Source organism: Meriones unguiculatus, chromosome 8 (assembly GCF_030254825.1).
Source record: "Meriones unguiculatus strain TT.TT164.6M chromosome 8, Bangor_MerUng_6.1, whole genome shotgun sequence".
NCBI lineage: Eukaryota > Metazoa > Chordata > Mammalia > Rodentia > Muridae > Meriones > Meriones unguiculatus.
In genome coordinates this window covers 10,207,866-10,231,196 of record NC_083356.1, presented here as the reverse complement: position 1 = coordinate 10,231,196, position 23,331 = coordinate 10,207,866, and the positions used below count along the sequence as shown (strand labels likewise).

Sequence of the window (23,331 nt, the reverse complement as noted above, 5' to 3'; positions counted from 1 at the left end):
TTTAAATAAGAGAAAAGTGGGGTGGTTTTTTTTTCTTCTTCCCACAATTTCTTAAGAAACTTCATATTAAATAGAGTTGATGCGAAACATTTTTTTCAGAGTCCCAGCTCAAACTTTTTAATCGGGTAAATAATTTCTACAATATATTTATTGTTCCCAAAGTCCATATTATCTATCTACAGACAGTATTTACAAAATCCTTTGATATCCTGCAGTTCTACATTGTCTTAATTTTGAGTGTAACTGAACAAAGATGGTGAAATTTAGTAAAGAGAATCACCTTACTAACTCCAGCTAATTACTCTGAAATGCTCTTGTTCCATGTGGCATTGGCTGTTCAAGAGCTCACCTGCCATAGGACTTTAGTTCCTGCTCTGAGCTGGGTTTGGGATGGTGAGAACTTGTGCCACCCATGCTGGCTAGGATGGAGCCATCCTGTGCCTTCTATGCAACTAGCAAAACCAGCGATCTAAAGTCACTCTGCTTCTGTTCTAAAATAGTCCCAGTTACTATCAAAACACGGGTGTTCCTCCATATTATTTCCATTCTCCCTTCTATTGTGGGTTATTTATAAATTCCACTTAAGAATTTGACACTTAAACGACATTGGGCATTTTAAAGAATGACTTCTAATTCTGGTTGTGGCAGGCCAAGTGGGGGGAATTTGTAAGGTTAATTTTACTTATCCCGCCGTAAAGTCAGCTGACATTTAATAATGCATAATGTGTTGTTATATGTGGAAAACATTTTCTTAAGTAGATCATGCTGGATCCTTGGTCACTTGTGGTTGGCTAAGATTCTGTACTCTCAAAAGGCTACATTTTTGAAGTTTTCCTATGCTCTGTGAAATTTGTGCCTGAAACTATCAGGCATAAAGATCAGATGTGAGTGAGCCATTTGGTCATGTAAAATAGATATTTTGAGATTTTTAGATTTTAAACTTACCCTGTCTTTTAGGTGGTCAGAGCTATGGTCCAAAATTTCTCACCCTGGAGACTAAATTATATTTATAAAGCTATGATTGCATCTAAGCTGTTATATACTAGAGGGTGAATTTGCTTTCTTTCTTCTTCTGTACTTCTGTCTTTTTTTTTATCTCCCATATCACTTTGTAGGTGAGAGGTTTTTACAGTAACATTGTTGATCTCACCTTGTAAGTGCCCTTCTCCAAAGCTTTCATGTGAACTCCAAGTGTAACATAAATAGATGATCTTGTCAAAGATGCTGGACTTGTTCATTATAGCTGTCATCTTGATTAATGACTAGTAGGCATTAAATAAGTTAATTCTGTGCCAGTTTGCCAGCTAAGAGGGCTGCATGTTTGAGCAGAATTGTCAATGTTACATTCAGAAAATCATCCTTTACAAATTTTGAAGTTTGCTTAATGTTTCTTTCTGTTAACTTTTTTCCCCCTACAGAATTACCAGAAACAACCAGTAACTGAAGGAATTTATGTTTCAAAAATTTTAAAAGATGGACCTGCAGACAGAGCAGATGGCCTGGAGGTTCATGACAAAATCATTGAGGTAAAAGAAGAAAAAAAATAGCGCCTGATCCGTGATTAAGACTGCGTACAGTTGCACGCACAGTGTGTACTTATCAGAGTAGAAATCTAACTGCAGTGGAGACACGGCTGTTTTATTTCTTCCTAAAAATGTAAAACTCTATGATGATTTTCTTGTCAATTAAGAGAGAGCAGGATAAAAGTACAAAGTACCTTTTTTTAAGTGTACAGGTGTGTTGGCGAATATCTGCGTCTTAATACAGTCCCTCCGCAGATACGAAAGGAACTTCTTCTCGAGCTGTTGTGGAATTCATTTCTATCACATTTCAAAAGGTGACAAAGCTGTTCTCGAGAACATATTTGATAAGGGAATAATGCTTTCAAAAGCTTGGATTAGTGTGCGCTTGTGAACACTGTAAGATGCCTTTATCATCCCTCGGCGTAGTGTGTCTTTTTTAAGACAAGGCAGACGGAAGCAGAAGTCTTGTCCCCGTAGGGAGAAGCTGTGGGAAGCTGTTGACCGTGCAGCTGTGTTGCTGTGTTTAAAGCTTACGCCGTGATGAGAGGCCCGGAGTTACTGCTATCTCTCTCTTTTTGATGTTCATTTACAACTGGAGACAGTACTATTTGTTGTTGCCAAAAGAGGTTAGGTTGTTTTTGTTGGTTAATTAATTTCCAACGTGTCTGTAGAGAGATGAATAGAAATTGAGAGGGTTTACTGGACTCCACTGTATCTGGAAAAGAAACCACCTGTTTGTTCAATATCATGGAATAACCGACATTGCCTTTCTGGATGGCTAGATCCCACTTCTTGTCATTAAGCTTCTGATAGGTTCTAGACTTGTATTCCTAGTGTATGTGCTAAAATTCTGAATTCATTGGACTAGAATAAGAATAGGAAGGAAAACCATAAGCCATGGGGTCTAGAAGCAAGCTGACTAGACACGAGGAAGAGTCGTGCATTGCATTTGGCAGAAGACTGGGTGTTTAAATAATCAGGTTTCCACATAAAAATGACTTCTAGTTGTATAGCCAAGAAAGGACAGCCTTGTGTTTGCTGTTCAGTTTGCTGCAGGTTACCTGCAGTAAGCATACATACGGAATAGTGGCTATAGTCAGAAGACGTCTATTTTCAGTCTTGGAAATGTATGTCCAGCATGTTTTCATGGGTATATGAAATTAAACAACAACAAATTCTTCTCATCCTCTGTATCATCTTACAAGCATTCTAATGGACAAAAAAAAAAAGAAGCCTACATTTGCTATTATCAAATTGGATAGTGTCTCAGTGGATAGGCTCAAACACACCCATACCCTAATGACAGAACTCAGTAACGAGGACTTAAATCATGTTAGCTAGCTATGTTATAGCTGTTAATGCTTCAAAAAAAAAAAAAAGACAAAAGCAGAGCTGCAGAGAGGGCTCAGCAATTAAGATGCATGCTTGCATCTTGCAGAGGATCTGGGTACTGTTCCCAGCATCCATTTCAGGTGGCTCACAACCACTTGTGACTCCAGATCCAGGAAAGTCTGACCTCTCTGGACTCTGTGGTACCCTCACACACATGTGACACACACACATGCAAACACACATACAAACACAAATAACAAAATATACCTTTAAGAAGAAAGATTTTTTTTTCTTTTTTGTGATTCAACACTTTTTTTTTTATTTTTTTTATCAGTTACATTTTATTAACTGTATCCCAGCCGTGTCCCGATCCCTCATTCCCTCCCAGTCCCTCCCTCCCTCCCTCATCTCCACCATGCCCCTTTCCAAGTCCACTGATAGGGGGGACCTCCTCCCCATTCATCTGATCCTGTTTTATCAGGTATCTTCAGGACTGGCTGCAAAGCCCTCCTCTGTGGCCTAACAGGACTGCTCCTCAACACTTTATTTTTAAGTACTCATTTATTTAGGGCTAGAAGTGTGACTAGATAGTACAGTGTCTAGCTTGTATGCTCCAGGCCAGGGTTCAAGCCCTAACACCAAACTAGAATAAAATCACAGGTACAAAGTCTCGTTGGTTCTCTTACTGGAAAAAGTAATTTTATTTTTCAAAAAAAAAAAAACAAAAAACCTATGCATGATCAGAAGTTCATCTAGTGATCCATTCAATGCCACTTCTAATGTTTGACGAACAATGTTATTAAAACTATTCTCAATAGAGTTTAAACAGCAAAAATAATTCATCTACAGAGAACCAATTGAAATTCATAATGATCTGCAGTATTATTATTCCTTTTGATTGTATAAATTAGCAAGAAATAGAGCTTGAAACTAGTTATAAGAATAAACATTTGAGTAGAATTCTTCCAGGAAATATATAAATAGATAGATATATACATACATATATACATATACACACATACATACATACACATACATATACATACATACATATATAGCGTATCTTCTAGGGCATGGATTAATTAACTAATTAATTAACTAATATTCTGATTCTACAGTTGATTAATGAGAACACCTTTGTTGTTAAGAACTGAGTAAAATAATTTTAATATTTATGGTATTGTCTTGTAATTAGTGTGACTATTTTATAAGGAAGATGGCTAGAAATAAGCCTCTAATACTTGGCTGCTTTCTTAGTGTTCTGTCAACTCCTGAAACAAATACTCAATGATTTCAGTGTCTATTCCAGCAAGTCTTAATAATGGGTAGGATGGTCAGCCCTCATATATCAAGAAAAGTTAGAAACAGTTGATGTTTGGAGTAATTTTAATTCCTATATCAGAGCTACTTCAATACTGTTTATATTTAATAGGAAATTAACACACTGTATATTGATTTAAAATGTGCGGAGTTGAATAAACTGAATTTTAAAATACAATAATTTATTTTCTACTTTACGACTTGCTAGTTGAAGGAATGTAATGGAAGGTTAGGCTGGATTTTAAATTTCAAAAGGCAATAATGCTTTAAACCTGGTACACAAATAAATTTTCTACAATGTAAAGGAAACAAATGGTTTGTATATTATGAAGCTGTCTGTTCAGGTGACTTAACTGCCACAATTTGACTCATTCTGAATGTTTTAAAATGAAAAAATAATCAAAGCTGGAAACATTTATTATTACCTTATATTCAAAATATGCCCAATGTATTGGTTATTTGCATGGCTAATAACCATATGGTTATTAGCTGGCTCTTTGATCACCATCCCCTGAGGGGGCAGCAGCCTTACCAGGCCACAGAGGCAGATAAAGCAGCCAGTCCAGATGAGACCTGATAGGGTAGGGTCAGATGGAAGGGGAGGAGGACCTCCCCTATCAGTGGACTGGGGGAGGGATAAGGTAGAAGAGGGAGGAAGGATGGGATTGAGAGGGGATAAGGAAGGGAGCTATAGCTGGAATACAAAGTGAATAAACTACAATTCATTTAAAAAGACAATCTGTAGAGTGATCAAAGAGTAGGCAACTGAGTTCAAGACAGAGGCACCACCTTTGGCATTGGAAGGAAGAACTTTCCCAACCAGGAATGTCGCTGTCAGAATTCCAGCTACATGCTCCTCCAGTGATACGTAGAATGTCACACCTTCTGCATTCTTTGTCTTCATTTGTCATGGCTGCCGTGGTAGCTTTTAGTTGCTGTGTGCATTCAGCTAAGCATTAGACATTTGTTTATAGCTGTCAAAGTAGGAAAGCTAACTACAGACCAGGGCTAGCTAACCACTTAGAAATGTTGAGACAAATTTCTAAGGTCCACCTCAGATCATCAATGCTAAATGCTTCTCACACATAAGAAACACTTGCAAGTCGTGTGAGTATCTGTGAACCAGTGGGCAGTTAGATATTTTTTGACAAATAATTTTTTATTAGAATAAACACCTCAATAGAACTATAACTTATTCTCCATCTTCAGGTATATTTTAACAGCAGCTTGCTTTTGTGTAATTAAGGAAAATATGGAAATAATTGGTCCAGATAAAGAAGAATTATCTTTTAATGACATTAGTAGTCACAATTCAATGCTCCTAAAATGAATTGTTGCCACATGCTTTCCTGTCTCTTGCAAAATGTGGTACAACTGGAAGAGCCCGGACCGTGATGTGATGTGGCCTTGCTGGAATGCCTGCTTTATTGCTTAAGGACCGAATGAGTTCCTCCTCAGTTTCTGCATGCAGTTTCTGCTTATTTGGGAAGTTTTGGAAAATGTAGGTCAGGTGCTGCCAGCATTCATTACCTGCAGTTCCTGTGGATGCCAGCTTCTGCTGAAGATCAGCAGATGATAACAGCATCAGGGTTTTATCCGCGAGAACACTGCAGGCGAGAAGAGCTGCTGCTGGGAGCTTGTAGGTGGAAATGTATGGTCTTTCAAGCCACAAATCAGTATTTAATAGTTGCCATCTCTGTGCTAGGTCGGAGCCTTGATTTCTGTTTGCTAGATGAGCACCCATGCTTTGCTGGCTGGGGGAGGAGAGCTCTTTCTGCCTTTTACTCCAAAGCACACCATCCTATGACTCCGCTCCTTCATCTGCTCATCCTCAGTGGGATCACCCTATGACTTCCCTCTAGTTTTCCTATTTCCCTAAAGTCATTTGCTTCAGTTTGGAAATGATGGTATGAGGCGAGGAAGACAGTAGAAGTTACAAATAAGACAGTGTCTCATTGTTTCTGAGAGGCCCAGGCTTTGAACCCTGGAGCTTGTGTTGGGTTATAACAGAAGATAGCACAACTTTCCTTACCCTCAGCATCCTGCCCTTTAACAACAATGCAATGATGACCAGTCACTGTTGTTCAGTTCGCCTTTGCTCTCCAAGGATTTCTTCCTCATAACTTTGGTCCCCGTTGTGACAGAATTGAGTGGTAGTAAGGTCATTAAGAAGTGGATCTACGAGGAGGTCACAGGTCATGGAGCATCAGTTTTGGAAAGTCTCAAGTGATTCTGGGGGGAAGCCTCATTATTTCTTTCAAGGACGTTCTTATGAAAAAGAACTGGTGTTTTCCCAGGTCTTAGTTTCCTATCTGTCTGTGTATCTATCTCTTGAATGTGCTGTCACCACTATGATGCTATCTGATGTGAGCATCTCACCAGAATGGGAGCTGGTGGTACCATGCTCTTGAGCCTATAAAACCGCAAGCTAAATTGACCTTTTTTTATTTATAAAGCATCTGGCCTTGAGTATTTTATTAGAGCAGTGGAATGTGGACTGCTCTTGTAGTTGCTTAGACTGTGAATGACCACAGTGCTTTTATCACTCTATGGGCTTCCACTTCAGTAGATGCAGTGTTAGAAGAAGGAAAAAGCAGTGTTAGAGGGCTATCATTGAGCTGCAGTGTGCTGAACATTGTGAGACCATTTAAGCTTGTAAAACATGAGCATGGGTTTGATGTTCGAGTGGTCAGTTTCCAAGAAAGGACAGAGGCGACCACAGAGGACTGCAGGGTTAGTGCACTGTGGTACTGAGTGGGGATGGAGAGAGCTCCTGGAAGCTGAAAGCACTGGCTGCTCTTCCAGAGGACTTGGTTTCCGTTCCCAGCCCTCACGTGGTGGCACACATCCATCTGGAACTCCAGTTCCAGAGGACTTGGCTCCCTCTTCTGGCCTCTGTGGGTACTGCATGCCAATGGTGTACAGACGTACAATGAACAACATCCAGACACATAAAATGACATTAAATAAAATCTCAAAAAAAAAAAAAAAAACACCTTTCACAAAAGAAGTCTGCCTGAGCTTGACATTTTCTTACCATTCTGTGCTGTGGCTTACCTTATTTCCTACTTGTTTTTCCTTTTGTGTGATGTATAAAGAAAGAATGGCCTTCAATTCCTTTGCATGTTAGCAGTTTGAGCAGACGGTCTGCACTTGGCTGAAGACAATGCCTCGATCTCCAGATTTTGCCACATTCCCTAAGTGATCCCAATGGCTTCCTGAGAGGTTCTCTTCACCCAACCTCTGCCATTCTCAACTTAGCTTGCTTCCTGCAGGTTGGCTTTACTTTTCTCTTTCTGCCTGGCTGAGGCCCCTCAGTAGCATCCTGCCATCAATTAAAATCTACTTCGGCTGGTATAGCAAGTATGACCCTTCACAACATTCATATTTCAAAACCCCTTTTCTTTTTACGCCACAGTTCTGTAGTTACATGAAGTAGCATTTTATTTTCCAATCTCTGTCTGATATTTTCTCACACCATCTCCTTATAATTCCCCAAACCCTTCAAAGCCTCTGAAACTCTTAATAGTCCTTGAAAACTTTATAATATCATGAAACCTTTTACAATGCTCCCCTAACCCTCATATCACCCAAGTTCTTCATGACCCCTGAAGCCCTGCAAACCCCCTATGCAGAACCAATGCCTCATCTCTACTGCTGATAATTTTATACATCTCACTGTCTCCTTCTCTGAGATTAGGACTCATTAAAGGTGCTTTTAGTATTTTACTGAGCTTTTTTTTTTTTCTAGAGTCTCTGCTCCCAACACTTAGCCTGGCAAACTCTACTCTTTCTTATAGCTCTCCCTCTCTCTCTCTCTCTCTCTCTCTCTGTGTGTGTGTGTGTGTGTGTGTGTGTGTGTGTGTATAAAGTGTCTGAATATTGCAGGAAGGAATCAGTTGCAGGTCCTTTTTGTTGCATTTTTATTACAGATCATTAGGCAACAAAAACATCTTTGTTACATAATAGTTTCCACAGTGACATTTGTTACATATGGGATTCACCAAATAAATAGATGTGCCTGAGTATTGATGGGGTTCTATTGCTGGAGGTGAAAAGAGCCATAAGCTGCCGTGCACCAGGACTTTTAACCAAGATGAGAAAATGCAAGTACACAGCACATAAAATAAATAAGAAACAAATGAATCAAGCGAACATATAAACAATTGGCCACAGAAGAATTAGCCAAATACATTCTTAGTATTGTGTCCAAAAGCTCTAGAGTACTTGGAAAATACTTAATATTGTGTCCCAAAGCTCTATGGGACTTGGAAGTGGTACTTGGAAAGCCTTTATGGAAAGAATAAAAATTGAGACAGTAGGAGGTGTGAGGGGGTAGAACAAGAGTTTTTCCTGTTGAGAAGGGGTGCTGAGGACCAATCAAGGCGGTGGGATTTGTATGTTTGCTCGGGCACTGGTTTTGGATAGTTAGCATAAGAAATAGCTAATACTTGCATTGCTTTTTGTTCAGTGCTCTTCTGTTTGCTTATGGGTAGTAACCATTCCATTTCCACAGCTCTGAGCCTGGCACTGTAGGCGTCCCGGGTGAGAAAACCGATGTTCAGAAAGATCACGTAACAGAAAAGTTCTTTTTCTGCTTTAAAAATGACTTGACGTAAGGCTTATTGTCTAATGTTTCTTTATTTTTTTTAAAGACCACATTTAAAGAGATAAAGTTTACTAATTCTTACAAATATTTGGGTTTTTTAGTTAACTTTTTTGCAAAACCTTTTAAAATATTTTTTCAAAAGTATATGTGTAAAACATACAATATTTCTGCCTTTTTAAAATTTCCTAAGAATTTAGGAGTGAATCAAGTTTCAGGAGTCTAAGGAGGTGTCCGAGAGTGTGAGTACCTCTATGTAGGTGTGTTGTGCTGTGTCTCTGTGCCTGTCTTCCTGTCTCTTCCCTGCGTCTATCAGTAACATGTCAAGTCTGTCACATCAGATTCATCCTTATTTTGGAAAAGGCTTCTGAATTACTGTGGATGGTTGTGCTCATTAATCACAGAAGTACTGCGTTTTGAATTTTAAAAGATTTTTAAAGCCCATTGTCATGGCTCGCCTTCTAACAAGCCAGTGATGTGTGAGCTGGAGGCATTGCTTCTGCTGCAGCCCATTGCTGGCAGGCTTTCTCCTGAAAGTGTTCAAGAAGCAATGCATTGTGGGTCAGTGAGTTACTTTAGTAATGTCTCTCACAGCTTGCTTAAAATGCAGTAATCGTATCACTTTAAATCAAACATTTTAGCAAAAATTAGCAAACATTTTAGCAAAAAGCATTAAAAGGGCATTGGCTTTCTGTAACAATTATGACCAAGAAAGAGATCATGAATTGGGGGAGGGGCGTGAAAGGAATGGAAGGGTGAGAGGGAAGAACAAGAGTGGGGTAGATGTACTGCTCATGTATGAAATTCTCAAGAGGTAAAGTTAGTAAACAAAAAAATTCAAGTATAAGAAATCTCTTAAATTATTGTATTTGTAAACAGTTGAAAAATGATTCCACAGTTTGAGGCACCAATTACTTCCACAATCCTACACCATAACATTCAATATCGGAAGCTGTCTTCTCATTGCGGGGAGTGTTCTGGGAAATTCTGGCATCTGCATACAGATCTGAACCTACACAGTGCTTAGAGTGGGAAGCCTGGCTCTGGGCGCTCCTTGTTTAACTCCTGATGTGCACGGATAGGTGTAAGGTTCACAGAGGGCTGGAGCTGCAGAAACTGTTCTCTAATATCTGAAATCTATTAGAGCCCTTTGCAAAAGAAAATAAAGCTCCCAAGCAGTGAATCCACTTTGATCCTAAAACACTGAAACCTATTTCCCAGCTTGTCACTGTAGTATAGAGCTGTAATTCCAGGACTAGGGAGCCTGAGAGAGGGGGCATGAGGAGGGGGTGTATGCATAACTGAAAAGCTGGATAGCGCCATGAAGAAGACGATCAATGCAACCCCATAGACTAGCAGCCACATATCAGGGTGGCTCTGTAGCCCTGAGGATGTGGAAAATGATTAACAGTCCACCTACTCATTCTAACAAATGTCTTGATTGGATATTGATTCATATGGTGTCCCTATCTTACTTAAAATAATTGCATTTTATCAACTGGTTTTCTTGATGGCATAGTTCTAGGCCAAACAAAAACACAAGCCAGAAATGGAAAGATTGAGTGGTAGGAGGGATGTTTAGATTTTTGAGCAGAAGTAGCACTTTATGGGGTAAAACATTTCATTAGTTACAGAATGCTTTCATGTAAATCGTCTGGGTAGATCCATGCCACTCTCCAAGATATAGGAAGCAGTTATGCTAAATTCCATAGGGGGAAAAATAGGCTTAGAATATTAATGTGGCCTCTTTAGGCAAGTTTTAAACTTGGAGCACTACATTAGACTAGTCTAGAAAAATGAGAAATCTGATAGAAGGTTAGGGTGAAAAGAAAAATCCCTAAACAGGTTTTGCCTGCTGTGAAAAATTTGCATGTCACATCTCACAGGGATATATTAAGTAGTGTAAAAAATTCCTTGAATATATATATATGTATATATATATATATATGTAGTCATGGCAGACAATCTGCTAAGACTCTAAAGATAGTGAACTCTCTGCCAAGGCAGAGGTAATAACTGAAAATTGTTCTGCTAATCTAAGAGCAGAAATGTTAGTCTGCCTTATTATTATTATTTTTTTTTACTATTTTATACTTGGTAATAATGAATCGTGGATGCGAAGAGCATTAAGAAGTACTAGCCAGGCACTGTTAAGGGCTCTCCTGCTGATGTCACAAATAATGGAAGGCATTAGTGGCTCTCACACCTTAGTGTCAGGAAGTGTGACTAAAGCACTGTGACATAGCCCCAGGGCTTCTCAAGACAGCTCAGTCCAGGGTGATAAAAGTTCTGTATCATTAGTCACTTTGGAATCATTTTTGTAGGTCTGGGTTGATCTGACTTTTGCATTTTGAACAGGCTTCTTAAGATGTGGCCATGGATAACTTCCATGCTACAGCTTGGGAAACCTCCCTGAAAATCTTTAACAGAATACTTCACTGGGGCTGAATATAGCATTTTCAGAGTGTTAAAGTAATCTCCCACGTTCCATTTAGCCTATCTGTAGTAGACAATACCTGGATAAATATTGATGGCCCATTTACTTAATCCTCTAACTCACCTCAGATTATAGAACCAAATATTTTTCATCTTTTCAAATAATTTTCATGATATCAGTAAACATTCCATTTTTTTGGAAAGTCCAGTAGTCTGCTGAAGTCCAGACTAGTATTTTTTGTACTCTTAAAAAGAAGCCTCCTAGCTTAGTGCTATTTTTAGCAGGCATTTGTGCCCTAGAAGCTACATTTCTGAAATTATGTTCATTTTATGAAGAGATGATGCTACCAGTGCAACTGCCCGAAAGCAAACAGGCCGATTCCACTCTTTCCCCTGAACGATTCCCTCACATTCTTCTCTTTCCCGGCATGACACCTGTGGCTAAGCAGTGAGTGGAGTAGTCAGGTTACCCAGAACTGAGCTTTTATAGAGTTTAGGTTCACGTGGTCGTTGTAAGGCTTTTCTGTCTTACATTGGTGGATGGAGTCACCAAAACGCGTGCTGTCATTGGGACACATAAAATAGATTTGTAGAGATTCTATCAGATGGGAATGACATGACGACAGTTTTACTGTTTCCTTCTAGTGTACGAAAAGGTTTTACTCGAAACAGTGAATAAGAGATACATTTGCTTTTCGTAGATAAGTTTAGCAACTATTTTGAAGGCTTAAAGAAAAACTATTCTGTCTTAAATAGATATCATTTTATGAGCTCTGTCCCAGTCTTCCTTTTGTGGTGGTTGTGTGTGTGTGTGTGTGTATGGGTGGGAAGTTGGGTGTGGGAGTGGTGTGAAAATGTGTGTTCCCTTTAATTAAACATGTGAAATGGATACTGTCTATCTGAGGAATGCTTGAAATAGTCTGTTAATAAGATAGATGTAATTGCATGTTGACCCTGGCTCCCTGTGGCAGAGTTCTCACCATGCCCTAAGCCCTACCCAGAACAGAGAGAAAGGAATGAGCTACCGCCCGGTAATAAAGAACTTATTCAGCATGCTTAAGGCTCCTGGGTCCAATTCTCTAACACTATAAGAGGAACCAAAGACCAGAGGCAACACACATTCTTCCCACAGAGCATTGCCTTCACCCTCTGGGTGAACACGCACTGGGATGAGCATGCTGGGCAGCAAAGGGCTGGAAAATCACGAAAGGAAAGCATTTGCAAGCCGAATGTTTGCATTTAATCAATCTTAAAGTAGCAGCTGGACACTTGCGTCCAGAATTCAGTCGGCTTCCTTTGCATAATGTGTCTTTTGAGGCAGTTAAGCCACCTGTAGGAAAAAAAAAAACAAAAAACCAAACAGCTGTTCTCTTGTCTGAACTGTTGGGATGATCAAGACAAACGCCATCTTCCTATTGAAGATAGAGAAACTCTGTCCTCTCAGTGCACTGATGCATTTGATTTGCTCCCAGTGAACACCTTAAAGAACTCCCTGAGCACAGGGAGAGAGAGAGAGAGCTAAAAGCAGGTGTTGTGGGCAAAAGAAGTTCTGGGAGAGGTAAACAGGAAAGGAGTCAAAGTCTGGACAATAGCAATCCCATTCAGGAGCAGCCCCAAGCACTGATTCTGAAAGTTTTGAAGGTGAACATAATATGTCCAATGAACTGGCCTTACATATTCACTGCAGACATATGTGCTATATCCCATGCATTCATGCCAGCCTTTATTTTATGGGGATAGAAAATTATTATGCCCAAGTGGGTACCCTAGTAAGGGGAACAGAGACTTTCTGACATGCACTCAATGGCTGTCTCTTTGACTCTTCCCCCCCCACCCGAGGGAGGAGCAGCCCTGCTAGGCCACAGAGGAGGACTTTGCAGCTGGTCCTGAAGATACCTGATAAGCTAGGGTCAAATGAAAGGGGAGGAGGCCCTCCCCTATCAGTGGACTTGGAAAGGGGTAAGGAGAAGATGAGGGAGGGAGGGTGTGATTGGGAGGGAATGAGGCAGTGGGATATAGCTGGGATACAAAGTTAATAAATTGTAACTAATATTAAAAAAATAAAACTTTAATTAGAAAGTTATTATACAAAACCAGTATTATATCTGACACACGCCTATGCAGAGTATTATTTTAATGATGATAGTTTGATAGCTGAAGGTTTTAGGTGCATATACCAAAATAAAACTATATCGAATAGTTTTATTAATTATAGCTCTTTAGCAGATACATATCATATAATTTAAAGTACATTAAAAATCACATTTTTATTTAGCTTGTACACTTTTGTGATAAGCTTAAAACTTGGTCAAAAGTGAATGTCTTATTAAATTTTAGGTTAAACCGAAATTCAGACATCTAGAGATAATAGCATAACCTTTTGGGTGAAAACAACTGCTTCTCAGTTAGGCTTTTATTTGTCAAAGCTATTTTGTGTACACAGACACAGCCTGTGCCTCTTACAGTTGGAGGTGGGCTGAGGTGAAGAGACTGGTCAGAAGCGTTTCAGCGGAAACTGAACCTATGGGTTAGACTACTAGGAAAACAGATGAACTAACATCTGGGAGCAGGTGACCATAGGTCTATGCTTCGATGGCTGAACAGGAGTTTAATCAAGATTAAAAACAGAAAGAGCAAGGAGAATTAAGTGAGGTGGTCTTGAATCTCAGAAAATACTCATTGTAAATATCTTTGATGAATATCTTGTTGTGGAAGTAGAGATTGGAGAGAGAAAAAAAATGATCCTTGTGGTAATGCCTTAAGGACTGAAATGAAGCATTATTTGCAGTGAGAAGAAGCCCAACATTTTTCCTAATCAATTTAGTCGTGGGAAGGTCCTTAGTAATCCTACTTAAATTGCAAAAATATTTATAGATCGGACTATGTGTTAGGTGAAGTGTTAAAACCGCTAACTGGCAGATAATAATATGCCTGAAAGAGAAACAATGTTTTCTCTTTAAAAAGCAAACAATAATGTTTCAGTAAGTTTAGGAATGAAGAGGTGACCTTGACACAGCATTACAAAGCTAGTTCCAGATGTGTGCACTTTTTGCATAAATGGATTCACTTTTCTGAATGGTGTATCCCAAAAGCCGTAGCATTCATTCCAAAGGAATCCCACATATGTCAGGCATAATTTTTGCATGATGAGTCCAATACTAGTAATGTACTGGACATCACCTGATGGGAAAATTTCTAGAGCTCTTCCGTGTTAGCTTGACCCAGTGAGCAGTCTGTGTCTGCTCTCATGGGTACTCTGTGTGTGGGCACTCTCTGTAATGGCAGCCATTGCAGGTGTGATTGCAGGAGGATGGGCAGGTTGAAGGGGCACAACAAACAGGATGAATGGGAGTGAGTGAGGCTGGAAGCTGAGCCCAGAGCAGGCACAGGGATTTCACGCTGTTTCTTTATCTGCCAAGCCCGTATTTGCTCTTCAGGGTTGCCATAGGAAAGAACCCATATGGGGTGACTTACGGAAATGCACAGGGTTCTGGAGGTTGAAAGTCCAAGACTGAGGTCTTACAGCTTAAGTTCTTATAAGACCATGTTGTTCCTCACTGTGTACATGCTATCTGCCAGCTCTGCCATCATCTGGCTTTTCCAATATGTTCATCTCTGTCCGTCTCGTCTCCTAAGACAGACTGGATTGTGGTTCATGCTAATGGGCTTATTTAACTTTAATTAGTAGATATTGCACTATGTGAATGGGGGAATTAGCCACTGGCTCAGTGGTTAAATAGCACATGTTGTTCTTGCAGAGGACTAGAGTTTGGTTCCCAGAACCCACATCAGGCAGCTCAGAACTTTCTGGAACTCCAGATGGTGGTGATCTGATGCCCTCTAGCCCCTGTGAGCACCGTATTCACGTGTGTACATGCACACATAGAGAAAACCTTTAAAAGACAAAATAATGACATCTCACCTCTCATAATGATGTCTCACCCCTGAAAATGATGTCTCACCTCTGATAATGATGTCTCACCTTTAATAATGATATCTTTCTCACCTCTTACTTGAATATTGTTGGCTAGTGCACCCATAATTTCAAAGGGGAAGAATGCTATAGCAGAAAGGATCTGTTTCTGCTATAAAAAAACATATACATGCTAACAAAAACCATATATATATATTTTTTTAATGAACATAATTATAACAAAAAAAACCTGTTCATTTCCACATTCTTTCATTTTCCTTGAACACACCAGATTCCAGTTCCCTGTTTCTTTGACACAGGAGGGAGACCACACATCCTTGTTCTAGGTAGGGTAATACAAATGGAAATGAAACTCCTCCAGGCCAAGCTTCAGAATGGCCATGCTAAATGTTACTGCCCCCTACCCCTGTCTCTTAGGCCATCCTAAGAAGCAAAAGGAAGTAGAATCAGGCCATACACAGAAGAAGGTAGGGAAGCTACCTCCCCCTCAGGAGAGCCAGGAATATTCATGCCACACTTCACATGATCTGAGTTTACATGAGGTCACTGAGGTTTAAGGGTTATTGGGAACAGCATTTCTTTGTTAATAAGGCCTCTACCTGGATGCTGGAACATGGGACTTTCCTTCCTCTCTATTGAAGGTTGGGTCTGAGCAGTATCTTCTATCATCTCTGTCTTTCTCTTACTCCTGACTGCCCAACTATTCCTATGAGTTCTAAATTTGTATAGCAAGAAGAGACCTTTAGCACACATCTATCTTGTCCTTCCTTTCCTCTGTGTCCAGCCAGCTTAAGAAACAGCAAGCCAGGGCTGGAGAGATGGCTCAGCCGTTAAAGGCTAGGCTCACAACCATAAATATAAGAAACAGCAAGCCAACACTTTTGTCACATCCTCCCCTCTTCTATTTGGCCTGCCAGATCAGGAGTTAGTGCAATGGATAGAGTTCACATGTCTTCCTGCACCCCCCAACCCTCCCACCTCCCGCTTATAACTCCTCCCTTAGTTGGGTAAGATCTTTCTGGGCAGAGAGGTAAGCTTCAGGTGCATGCCTTACTCACCTACAACAAAAGTGATGCAAAGAGCTCATTGGCTTTTCAAGTGAAACATCAGTGGCATGGTTACTTGGGTCTCTCACGGGTGCCTTTTGCAGGTGAATTATTGCTTTCACTTCCTCAGGAAAATGTATACGGCTTAATTGGTGCCTGAACAAAGACTGACAGAACCCACGATGTGTTGGGGGAAGGGTGTTTGCATGGCCTCCCTACACTTACAAACTGGTGGTAGAGCCCTGAGGATCTTATAAGTCTCAGGTTTTTGAGACTTGTAAATTTTGTTTACCTCCTCCAATTAGAAATCTTATTTAGATAGCTGTTCTCTATCCAGCTTGGCAGAATCATTCCAGCCCTGTGGAAAAATGCGCACAATTTTTCAGGGACAATAAGGAATTTTTCAAAGGACCTGTCTGACTGCCTGATGATGCACTGTCGTCTCCTGGATTTCTGCAGTGGCACACTTACATGCAACATATACTGCTTGGAGTTCAATTTACTTTACCCAGATTTCTCTTCTGTGATGAGTAGCAATGAAATAAAAAGGAAAGGAGCAAAATAAAATAAAACTGCCTTAAACAAGCAGAGTACTCACATACACGCCAGGGTTGAGAGCATGTATTTCCATGCACTGAAGGTATAATTGCTTTTGGAGAAAATGTTTATCAGTAGTAGAGAGTTGACTTATTAAGGGAAAGGGCATAAAGAGTATCCATGAAATAAACAAAGGTAGTAATTTCATTCTAACAAGTGTGGAGCCTGAACCCCGTGTCTGTGGGACATATAGATTGTGGACAATAATCCAAAGCCTGCCAAAGCCCAGCGTTGACATTTTCTAGGGTTTCTCTAGCTCATCAGACAGAGGTAGCCATTCATCAGCCATGCACGTCACCATAAGCGATTTATATCACAGAATAGGAATTCATAAGGGTCTCTTTAAGCTAAAGGTAAATTTTAATTAAGGACTGGAGCTAAAGTCAGACTCCCAGACTACACAATTCAAGGCTCTTCACAATAACATCAGTATTCCATGAATAGTCTGTTTAACTTGGATATAATAGGGGGGAAACCTCACTCTAGTCTCACAACAGCTTTAAAAGACCCTTTGCAAGGAAAGAGTGTGGGTTAAAATGTTAATTAGGGGTGAGGGCAAGTGAACTTTTTTCTTTCTAAGTAAAAAAAGCAACCTCTGTTCAGGATTTGTCACAGAGCGTAAAGTGACACTCCACTTTATATGAATCAGACAATTGTAATGCCACTGAGAAGTTTAACTGTGAGTATTTGTAATGGGAAAACAAAATTCTGGTTAACAGCTTCCTTTGAGATCCTCAGAGAAGCAGTGTTCCTTAACGTATTTCAGGGAGCCCACCTATGAAAATTAGGATTATGGAAAAAGACATAACATGATTTTCTTGGCCTCTTTATTTTGTATATAAGCGAATTCCTTCCGCCAAGACAGTATCACCTGCTGCAAAAACTCAGACACAGAAGATCCAGTGCGGCAAGGCCAATATGGATGGGGTTTAAGATCGTAAAGAATTCTGCAAAATCAAGTGTATGATTCCCTTCTTTCCAATAACCCATTTTTTTTCTCCCCAAAATGAGAAATAGGTCTGTTGTCAGGATCCAAACCTGTATTACATAATGCTTTAGCAGTCCGTTATGTCATTCCTTGATCTAGTGAAAATTGCTGCATCTAATGTGTACACTAAGATCTGAGGCAGACAGTATGGACTTCACCCGTCTTTCCCTTTGACAGACCATGCACGGAAAGGGCTGGGAGGCTGCTTCCATGACAGGCACCCAGTTGTTGCCTGAATTAAAGAAAAGTTGACTGCTACAAATAAAATGTGGGCTTCCACAAAGGAGTTCTCTAAAGTTTCATATCATGATCCAGACCACAAACATAATTTCTGCTGCTTTCTTGCACTCACTAAGTCTTCCTTCCTCATTAGTCTTGGTAGGGCTAGCCTGAGAGAGAAGTGCTCACTGGACTGGTGATTCTGCTGTCCAAACTGGAAATGGGTACACTTCCGTTTTCCACTTTTGTCTGCTTTCATGTTACTTTTTCAGATCACCCTATGGCTACTGACATGGCTGGCTGTGGTGGGTTTTCGTTGTCGTTTTGTTTTGTTTTATTTTTTTTTTCTGTCTGTAATCTTTCTTGTTCTAGACTTTAGAAGCCTTGTCTCAAGGCTTAAGGACTGAAAATTTTCCCATTTTTAAGCAGTTTTTCTTGTCCTTGGATGTTATGCAAGATCAACAATGGTCTATGTATTTATCACTAGAAATACGGCCTCATCTCCCAGGCAGAAAGTGCAAGAAGGATCCACATGTGTATTTCTTGAAGGCATGTGTCTCCTGAGTACTGATTTTTATGGGTACAGCAGTTTCTCTCAAGATTCTACAAACGGTTCTTGTAAAAGTCAGCTTGTGATTTGGCTTTTGTTGCTATTACAGGGAGCCTCTGATAACCCATTTCTGTATATCCTAAAGGGAAAAAAAATTAAAAAACTGGATAATATTTTAAAATTCGGTGTAGATTGTTTCTGGAAACAGTGCTATGCCATATAACTTAGAGAGGGGACCTCTCTGTTTTAGGTGGGCAAGTGGTGTATGTATGTTTCTTTGGTTCCAGGTAAGGGACAGTATACAAGTCAGGAGCTTTCAGCCAACTTATATGAGAGGATACAATTATGATTATATAAATTACATATCTTAAGCCATCAGAGCCTTCCCAGATTGTTTTTAAGCAGCAGAGCTACAATAAATATTAGTCATCTTGAAGACAGCATCACTGTGAGAGTGCATCTTCCAAAACAGAAAGCTAACCTCATGCAGATTATACTTGGAAACACTTGTGACATCTAGATCACCAGACACCAGACAGCCGGATCAGCTTTACTCTCCAACACTGGCATGGAGCCAAGACACTCATCATTGTGAAAAGTTACAAGTGCAGTAGTGGCATGGAGACCTCGGAAGTAACCAACAACTCTCTAGTTGCACTTAAAGCTACTCATCAAGAGGAGAATCATGCCAGGTACCAGAAACCTAGCCAATTCACCAGGGCTAATGAAGTCATGGATTTTGGAGAAGAACCTACAACTGTTTAGACTTTACTAAACCAGCATTTTGTTCCTAACTGTATTCTAAGTATTTGTCCTGTGAAGCCTAGCCCCAACTGATATTCTACTACACAACTCCTACATGCAAGGCTCTGGGATCATTGTGAAAGAAGAAAGATTGTAAAAGCCAGAGGAACCGGGAGTTTACTGTGAGATTATGCTTCCTGGAACTTTCACTATCATGGTTGCCTGAACAAAGACTATACCATTAGGTGTGCTAATGTGAAGAGAGGAGAGGAAAGCTCAGGGGGATGCAACACTAGGCAAGGAACTACAGGCACCTCAGGAAATTTCTAGAGTGGGAGAAATAGTCTTCCCCAAGGAAGATTTCCCAGACTGGTTATCCAATGCCATGGTGTCAGCCCTGAAAGCATATATGTAGAAGTAAGAATATGCTGACGTAATAAGTTATATTTTTACGTTAAGGAACACACACAACAACAACAAAGAAAAGCAGGCCATGAATTTGAAAAACAGTGGTACATGGCAGGGTTTGACCAGAGAAAATGAAGGGGAGGGGGTGTTTAACTATAATTTCAAAAAAATTTAAATTATATACATAAAAAAGAAAAAGAAGACCATGTTGTAATAATACAGCGAGTAAGTAACAGCCCATTCCACCACCTTGGAACTGAGAGATCTAATTAGTTCTTTATGTTATCGGTGAACATGGGAACTCTTATCTTTTTTTTTTCCAAATTGCATTAAAACAAACCTTTGCTGTTTGTACTATTTGTAAAGAGGTAGGTTTTCCTTTTATTTCTAACTTTCATTTCTACTATTTATTTGTAACAATCACTTACGCATCATTTTATTTGGCTCAACGGAGAGAATTTATCCAGGAGACAACAAAACCGCCTTTACCCACATTGAGAACATCACAATGTTCTCTTTGTTTTGTTTCTGAGCTGTCCAATGCTGCAGGGGCAGAACTGATTTAAAGCAATTCCTGTCACTTCCCCCATGGCTTAATGGAGTGTGGAGGTGTGCTCGCGTGAGCGTGTTTTCATAGAAAGAAAGGTGGGGGTGCAGAACAGAAATCCATTCATGACTGCACATTACCTCTTTGGTGTCAGATTCGTTTTAAATGAGAAACCCTGATTAGAGAGGGACAGACACGGAAGTGAGGGTTGATTTACACCGGATAAGCCGAGAGCAACAGGGCTCTATTATCATTAATTGGTTTGCAAATATCTACATTGCTTCGGGGGAATCTTAGGGGAAATATATATATATATATATGTATGCTGAAAATGTCTTCATGCCATCAACATTAAAAACTCATTTGTTGATATTACACGCCCTAATTTCCCAGTGACACCAATTATCACAGAAAGAATTGTGCTATCTCGGTTCTGATATATAACGGCAAAATAAATAAATAAATAAAACCTGCAAAGTAAGCTAACTCACTTGCTGATTTGCTTAATTTGACCCCCCTGTCTTCAGAATGGTGGCCTCATGCAAATTAGGCTCCCTGGAGATGTGATTAATCCACTGTGATGGTGGGCCTAATTGTCATATACTGTATATTCATTTAGGCTTTATAAGAAATTACCTTGGAAGCCTTGTTGTTTTGAAATTGTACTTTGTTCACTCATGCAGAGGACAGAAAGCCTGAAATAAGGATTGCAAGAACCTGTAGCTGACAAATGCTGCTTAGGCAGATTAGCTGTGGCTTCCTGGTCAGCCAGCTGTCGTGAGCAGAGGGGATCTGAGTTATGGTCAGCAAACACGAGGCTCTGTGAATGCCTTAGCATCAAAGTTCCTCAAAAGGCTGGGGAAGTATACAAACACAGAGGTCAGTAAAGAAAGCGCCTCCTTGCCCTATAGTCTCCTCTCAGATGCTGTACATATGTGCAGTTATCTCCAGGAGAAGCATGTTCACCAGTGGTCGGGCCTAGAGTGTGGCAGCGGATTGTGGAATTTACACAGCTTCTAAGAGAGGAACATGGGGACATAGATAACCAGCCGCGGCATATCAGGTTACAGTAAAACTAGGCATCTCCTTTCCTATTAATGCTAGATAGGGCAACCCAGTAGAAAGAGTCCCAGAGGCAGGCAAAAGAGGCAGAGATAGATACTACTCCCACGGTTAAGAGTCCCACGAGAAGACCAAGCTACACAACTGTAACATACGTGCAGAGGTCAGTCCCATGCAGGCTCCCTGGTTGGCGCCTCAGTCTCTGTGAGCCCCTATAAGCCCAGGTTAGTTGATTCAGTGAGTTTTCTGAGTCATTCTTTACTGGTTTTATGAATGGAGCCTTCACAAAGTATTGCGTCAGAGGTGTGTTTTCTACTCAATGAACCTCCAGAAATCAGAGGTGGGTATGTGAGCCTGTGTCGGAAGCAGACAGCCTGTCTGTCTTCACGCATGAGATGTGATGTGTGCAAGTGAGCACATATGAAATTAATTGAAGTAGATTGACTGAGAGACCGAGGGAGAAAGCGCTCCTACCACTGCCCAGACCCTGGCTTTGAAGCCAGCCACCAGGCTGTGCAAATGATTCCACCAACCTGCACCAGAAGGGCTTAGAAGGTTATGAAAATACAGTCTTTCTTAAGGCAGTTAGAGCTTCAGTGTGCCAGTGTTCCTGTGCATGCCAGTTCAACCGCACAGGTTATAATGTTGGAACAGAAGAACAATGACTCTAAGACAAGGTTATAACTCTATACAGGCAAACATCGAAGGAGTAATCAATGTTAACCTCGAGCTTGAGATTAGTGATAGCCTCTCAAGCCCTAACTCCTGCTGATTTGATGTATTAATGTGCCCTGTGATCCTTTTCCAAAAATATTCATCTGCCAGGAAAGTTAAAAATGAGCACAAAGTCTTTGAAGTCTAGATTTTAAAGTTATAGCATTTTGATATGTACAAACGCAACAAAGACCAGAGAATCATATTGAATAGGGTCACACATGTAAGAAGCAGCAGGAAGTGCCAGGGAGGCTGTACACATGAAGAGATAAGAAAGTGAGTCCACAGGCAGGCACTGGGTTCCTGGGTATTGACACTCTGGAAACCTGATGCAATACACAATTCCGTACTCATGTGGGTCCACACATCCTATAATATGGAGTCTATAAAGGGAGATAGCGGTTTAAATTTGTTTGTCCAAAACTTCAAGCAATCCTCTTGGAGCCCCATCACACACACTCATTATTTTGAGGGACCTGTGGGCACCCAGACAGCCAACTGCAGACACAGTAAAGTGTCTGCATGAGCAGATGTACAGCATGGGTTTAGCAGGCTCCCCAGATAGGTTGCTCCACCAAACTGCATCTCTCTGTCACGGGGCTGAATTTCATTTTCAAATGTATAAAGCACATTTCTAAGTTATTAAACTTTCAAAAGTCTAATGAGAGCTGAAATGTTGCATGCTGCTGAGTTAGTTGAAACCCCTTCAGGGACTGAATTAATCCCAGAGAAAGTAAACTCTGAGGCAAAATGAAATCAACCAGCATTTGAAAGTAGCCCGCACTGATTGAGCATTTACATTAAAGGAAATGGAGGAGGTGATTCCACTTCCTTTAAAAATGGGGGTTGCTAGTGCTGTGGGCAGGAGAGACTAGCTTTGGCGTTATGACAAACGTATAGTTGTCATAAGAGCAAATAAACCATCACCAATGGGCTCTTGTACAAAGGCAGGAAAGATATGTATGAGAGAAAAAGACACGGCAGAATCAGGGGTAGAGGGTTCTATTATTTTTCGCTGAAGCAGGAGTTGTAGTCTGGCATGTAGTCTTCCATGTAGTGCATGGAAGAACCAGTGTAGAGAGGAGGTGGGGGGCTCCCTTGGGCCAGTATCATCGAGAACACTGGGTTCTATTGGAGTGTCCAGGCTTCATTCCCACAGGAAGAAGACAATATCAGGGCATGTGAGACACAGAGATAAAGGCAAAGAGATAGTTTGCAGAATTATTTCTGTTCAGACACAGAGAAGTAACCTGGAATGGAGTTCAGGACTCTGAAGCATCAGTGGATTTGGATATCATGTGTTAT

The 23,331-nt window shown here is 40.4% G+C and overlaps 1 protein-coding gene across 1 annotated transcript in view; it reads left to right on the top strand.

The window, feature by feature from the left end:
* Pdzrn4 (PDZ domain containing ring finger 4) overlaps nucleotides 1-23,331 on the top strand; it is a 352,831-nt gene that overhangs the window by 3,387 nt on the left and 326,113 nt on the right. Inside the window, 1 exon segment of the mRNA XM_021652913.2 lies at nucleotides 1,419-1,526. Within this exon segment, the coding sequence (XP_021508588.2) occupies nucleotides 1,419-1,526 (108 nt within the window).